This window comes from Sphaeroforma arctica (genome assembly GCF_001186125.1).
Source record: "Sphaeroforma arctica JP610 unplaced genomic scaffold supercont1.9, whole genome shotgun sequence".
NCBI classification, from domain to species: Eukaryota; class Ichthyosporea; order Ichthyophonida; genus Sphaeroforma; species Sphaeroforma arctica.
Window position 1 is genome coordinate 17753 of NW_014040549.1, and position 5716 is coordinate 23468.

The window sequence follows — 5716 nt, forward strand, 5'->3', positions numbered from 1 at the left end:
ATTGTATCGCGCACATACAGTTATCACACTCACTCAGCACATACCTGTACACGCACAGAGGCAGCTTCCGCCTCCAGCACCTGGATTTGATTCGCGGGCACGCCAAGCGTATCGCTAAGATCCTGGATAAACGACTGCTCGTCAAAATCTTCAATATTACCCTCCACAATAAACGTGGTAGGTACCGACGGTACGGTTGGGTCGGTCGTGGTAGGTATAGCTGCAATCTCACTTGTGCTGGAGCTTGAGGTGGTTGAGGTGGTTTCGGTAGTTTCGGTGGCGCTTGTCTCTGAGGTGAGTGTTGTGAGGACTTCTTCGCTGGACTCGATGGCCTGAGTGGGAGAAACGTGGAGGACATGCGAGAAGGTTGGTTTTGAGTACGAGATAAGTCAGTACTAGGAATAGAACGAGAAATACGATTAGGCAGTGATTACGGTGGACATACGAGAGGGGTGGTGATGATCACGAGATAAGAAAGTAATAGGAATTGATAGAGAGATACGTATAGGTAGTGAGCTCAAATGCCTGTGCTCGAGAACTAATCGAGGTAAATAATCGATTCATCATTGCAGATCAATTCAATCAGGCCAAAAGCCTCGAGACGTGCGACGAAAAAGGTGGTCTCACAACACACACACACACATATGCGCAGCAAATGTGCGTGCACACACCTCGGGAGATTCCTCCTCGCTTGGCTGCACAGCATCTGTGGCATCGGTAGCAGTCTCTGTTACAGCCTCGGATAAGCCTATCTCGCTATTGCTTTCAACCACGACGTCGCTTTCCACACCTTCCGTAGCGCCACTTTCAGTGTCAACGGTTGTGGTCTGTATGTCCTCTGTAGCCACAACATCTGACAAGTCACTGACATCAGACACGGTGGTCAGAAGGTCAGTCGTCGTCGTGACCGTCTCTGCACCGCCAGCACTGGCGCTCGAGGAGACAGTATCGACGCCATCGGATGAGTCGACGCCATCGGACGAGTCGACGCCATCGGATGAGTCGACACCATCGGTCAGATCGCCTATATCTGACAAAGCATCTGTCGTGGTTGAGATGGGTTCGGTGCCACTGGTGATCTGGGTCGAGGATGCCGTATCGACACCATCGGTAGTGCCAATAAGACTCGTTGAGTCGCTTGCATCCGTCAATGCTGACTGCAGATCGGAATTGCTAGTTCCCGTTTCAGCGCTATCGGTAGCCGGGGGAAAGGGAACGGTATCTGTAGTGTCAACAACACTCGTTAAGTCGGTAGTATCCGTCAAAAGATCGGTCGCGGTTGTTAACGTCTCAGCGCCACTGGTGATCGCGGTTGAGGATGCAGAGTCGACGGTATCTGTGATGTCAACTGTGCTAATCACATCAGTAATATCTGTCACAGTGGTCAAAAATTCGGTCGTAGTGGTTTCGGTTTTCGCACTACCCGGAATCGCGGTCGAAGAGAGTGTATCGACAATACTTGTCGTGTCAACAACATTTGTTAAATCGCTCATATCCGTCAATGTGGTCAGGAGATCCGTTGTCGTCGACAGCGTCTCGGCTCCGCCGGGGATTGCAGTCGAAGACAGCGTCTCCACAATATTAGTTGTATCAACAACCTCAGTCAGATCGCCTATGTCGGTCAACGTAGTCAGCACATCGGTGGTGGTGGCTATGGTCTCCGCTCCGCTGGGGATTGCAGTCGAAGATAGCGTCTCCACAACGTTAGTTGTATCAACAATCTCAGTCAGATCGCCCGTGCCGGTCAAAGTAGTCAACACATCGGCGGTGGTGGCTATGGTTTCCGCGCCCCCGGAAATCACAGTAGACGTGAGAGTATCAACCACATCTACCAGTGTATCTGTATCTGTTACTGTGCCTCCAATATCCGTAAGGGTGGACACCGTCTCGGCACTCTCAGGAATTGACGTCGAGGAAAGCGTGTCGACAACGTCGGTGAGAGTATCGGTTATTGCCGCTGTAGTCGATACTGGTTCGGTAGTGGGTAAGGCTTCGGGAGAGGGGACAGGTATAGCGGTGTCTGTGGCCAATAGGATGGAGACAGGAAAACTTAAGGTGAGCAAAAAAAGACAACGAAAAGAGGCATGCGCCTCGCCTGGGAATCAGAAAAATATTCACACTTCAATACAAGGAAGAGTTTGGGTACAGACGAATAAAGAGGCAAAGGGTTTCAACCCGCAAGTACCCTGCCAAACCTGGATATTGAAAACTAAGCAGTTCATAGGAAGCATTTTAGTGCCAAATACCGCCGACACAGCCACTCGCAGTACTATACGACAATGGAACACGCGTCAGGTGGACATAGATATACGAACGTAGCACTATTCTCGCTTCGCTCATGCATATCAGGAGAAAAACAAGTTGATAATTAGATTAATATGCAACCAGGTACAACAGGTGCGGCAAAAGACTGTCGCCAGATACGTACCAGTCGATGATTGTTCGAACGTGATCGTAGGCAAGTCCGGCCTGTGAGCAGTTGATAAAAAGAATGCAAGGCACAGAATCAATTTAGTATAGGATGTTGCAAAGAATATAGCATGACAATATAGCGAAGCATGTCATCCAACCTTAGTGACTAACTTCAAATTAATAGCCCGAATATATGTGCTTGTGCAGATATGTGTGTTAGACGCAAAGGCTAAATAGTTGCGGCATAAGACGAGCAAACGTGTATCATGTAGCACATCACGTGCATGTAATCAAGTAGAGTTCAGGACTTCGCATACACATCTCATTCTAGTTCCAGGTTCTTACAAGTTTTGATTGCACAAAAAAAAACTCTACCTCGGGAGTATACCATTCTAAGTCTGTGACTACACAACTCAGGCTGACAGATACGCACATCGACACCACACTACATACGTAACGATCGGTATGAGCGTTGATGCGTCTGCAGTAGAGGTTATTTCTCCCGCAGGTTCGGCATCACACGTGACCCCATCGCCAACAAAGCCGTCCTGGCAGAAGCACGTCCACAGCTCATTGATAGTATTGGGGGGCTGTATAGAAATGGGGTAGGTGTTAGTGTGTCAGGGTGCGTCTATTGGTGTGTCGACTTCTGTACATCAGATGGTCATAGCTGGAGAGGTGGTTAAACCGATTGAAGTAAATACATCGGACAATATGGGATGCTGGTCCAAAGTGCAATAATTTATGGTGGTTACCGGTGTAGTGCTTGATGGGTTATCATGTGTACGCATTGTATTCTCGTCATAAGCTGCAATGGTTTGGGGTGGTGTCCATTGTAGTGCTTGAATGCGTTGTCGTGTATACGTATGGCACTCGTTGCGTGGCCCTTGGTTCGGAGGTTGCAGATCACGCATAAACGAGATATTGGGGACGCAAATACAAGCAGTGAAATGCGCGCATGAAAAATTGACTTCTGAAAAGTATACGCCGACGACCAAATAGTTGTGACCAGCGATTGAAACTTCTGGTCCTCTTTCTCATCGTGTAAAATCAGCATGCACACCACAGTTTAGTCCTAATGGATGATTGTCGTAACTATACACGACGTACAGAGAAGAAGTATATTTTATGCAATACAGAGAAAGATTTGTATATGAATGGTAGATACAATACCATCAACCACTCTGTATGTATAGGCGTGCGTTAAACATATACCTTAAATATACAAATCTATACCCAAAAAAAAGCTATAAACTGGCCGAAAATTGAAAACTAAATACTGAGAACATCGCAACACACTCACCGTGCCTGCACCCGTACAGATCGAGTTGATTGAACAGTCAACGAGCTCCTCGCACACAGGGTATGGATACCCTGGACAAGCAACATTCTGGTCCGCCGCGGGTTCATTAGCCACCTGGCGCTGCATGTTTATAATGATAGCCCAATTCTCCTGCGCATTCGTCGCAGCATCCAGTACAATGAACTGCGTGAGTACAGACAGCGACCACTGTGCCTCGCTCAGAAAGCCGACGACGGAGAACTGGTCGATGGACCCCTCGGACGGCCAGTTGTTCACATTGCCGAATGTCTCGTCTATGGGCTCATTCTGTGCGTGTGTATGCGTATGCGTTTATATATGAGGATGCGTATCGTATGAGTATGAGTACGGGTATGAGTAAGCGCATACGTTTATGCATCACATACACACGTCTATAGGCTCATTTTTGTATAACGGAGGGCGATGTTCATTGTATAGGTAAATCATTACATCAGACACCGTGTATTCGACCCGAGATAAATGCATGCGACTGACAGTGGAAGAAAAATATGCCACCAGCTACCACTTTCATCATACCTGCAACCAAGTATCAATACAAGCACGGGACAAGTGCATGTGACGCCATGAACCAGATACAGTGAAAATGACACTAGGGAATTTCCAACCGAAATACATTAAACATATGCACAAAAACATATGCACAAATTTACCGTGAGAGCGTAAACGATTGGACGCCAATTATGTGATTATATATCGCTTGAACGAACAATAAACACAATAAACACCCACATATCAAAAATATCATTTGGCCACGTTTCAGTATAGTATTTTTGCAGATATTATCCTAGAAACATAGACTCTTTATAACTCTATAGTGTGTCTCGAGATTTCGGTGCAGATTGGCTGCTCTGTGCACCACACATACCGTCCATGCCGGAGAACAGTAGCCTATTTTGTCCGTACACGTTAATAAAGAGGCCGAATACTGCTCACCACCAGGGGGGGTTACTAACTGAGTCTCCGGTGTCAACTGCATGTCCCACACCACTTGTATCGGTGTAGCCTGCCGTGTGTGTAGAGAAGAGAAAGCGACCGTCAGGAATACAGCGGGAATATTATGCTCTAGAAAGATGGGCAAGTTGGTTGTTTGACTTCATAATAGTAGTAGTCAGAATACAGAGTAGGTGGCTTATAAGGTTAACTGGAATTCTACAACGAATGCTAAGCTCGGATTGCTAAACATTGTTCGTGCGATCCACTGCCCGTACATTGCAATTGATGGCACAGACTCATATAGTGTAGTGGGCGAAATATCACACACCATCCTTAGCTGTTTGTCACGATTACTCACTATTGCACACCAACTCGACCATTTTTTTTCTTAATCATATCGTGTGCGATTCTTCACCCTAGTTAAAGTGCCGAACTGTCGCATTCTGGGAGTGCGCGAACACGTCGACGGTGACCGAAACAAAAACTCACCGAAGTTAGGGTCGGGGGTGGTGCCTGCAGTATTGTATACGCCTGGATAAATGGCGGACACTCCACGACAAAGTCATCTTTGAAGCAAAGTGGCACAGCATTGTCTGCTCAAAGTGTAATATAGTATATGGTACAAGTTGTTAAAGTACAACTCGCTCGCTGATTGAGTTACAGTGATGGGCTTCACCGACTTTAATTTGCGGCATATCAAATACAACCCCATCAAAAACATTATACTACATACTGCCACCCGTGAAAGGCGCAGAGAATGACACATATACGCAATGAATGTGTACGTGCTTTCCCTATCTGGGTGCGTGTCAAGGGGTGGGAATAAAACTGCCGTATATCTGTACATCAATCAATATATAATATATATACATATACATATACATATATATATATACATACACACACACACATATATATATATATATATATATATGTATATATATATATGCACACAAACACAAACACAAACACAAACACAAACACAAACACATACACACACACACATACACATACACACACACATACACA

The 5716-nt window shown here is 46.2% G+C and overlaps 1 protein-coding gene across 1 annotated transcript in view; it reads right to left on the bottom strand.

Moving 5' to 3' along the window:
• Positions 1-29: 29 nt before the first annotated feature.
• The window catches only part of SARC_00320 (hypothetical protein), a gene marked incomplete at its 3' end in the record, with an annotated part of 6269 nt that continues 582 nt past the window's right edge, over positions 30-5716 (bottom strand). The window contains exons 2-8 of the mRNA XM_014305982.1: positions 5177-5280; positions 4620-4757; positions 3716-4021; positions 2866-3002; positions 2429-2469; positions 672-2020; positions 30-332 (exon numbers count right to left, since the gene is read on the bottom strand). Of these exons, the coding sequence (XP_014161457.1) occupies positions 30-332; positions 672-2020; positions 2429-2469; positions 2866-3002; positions 3716-4021; positions 4620-4757; positions 5177-5280 (2378 nt within the window). The remainder of the gene's footprint in view (positions 333-671; positions 2021-2428; positions 2470-2865; positions 3003-3715; positions 4022-4619; positions 4758-5176; positions 5281-5716) is intronic.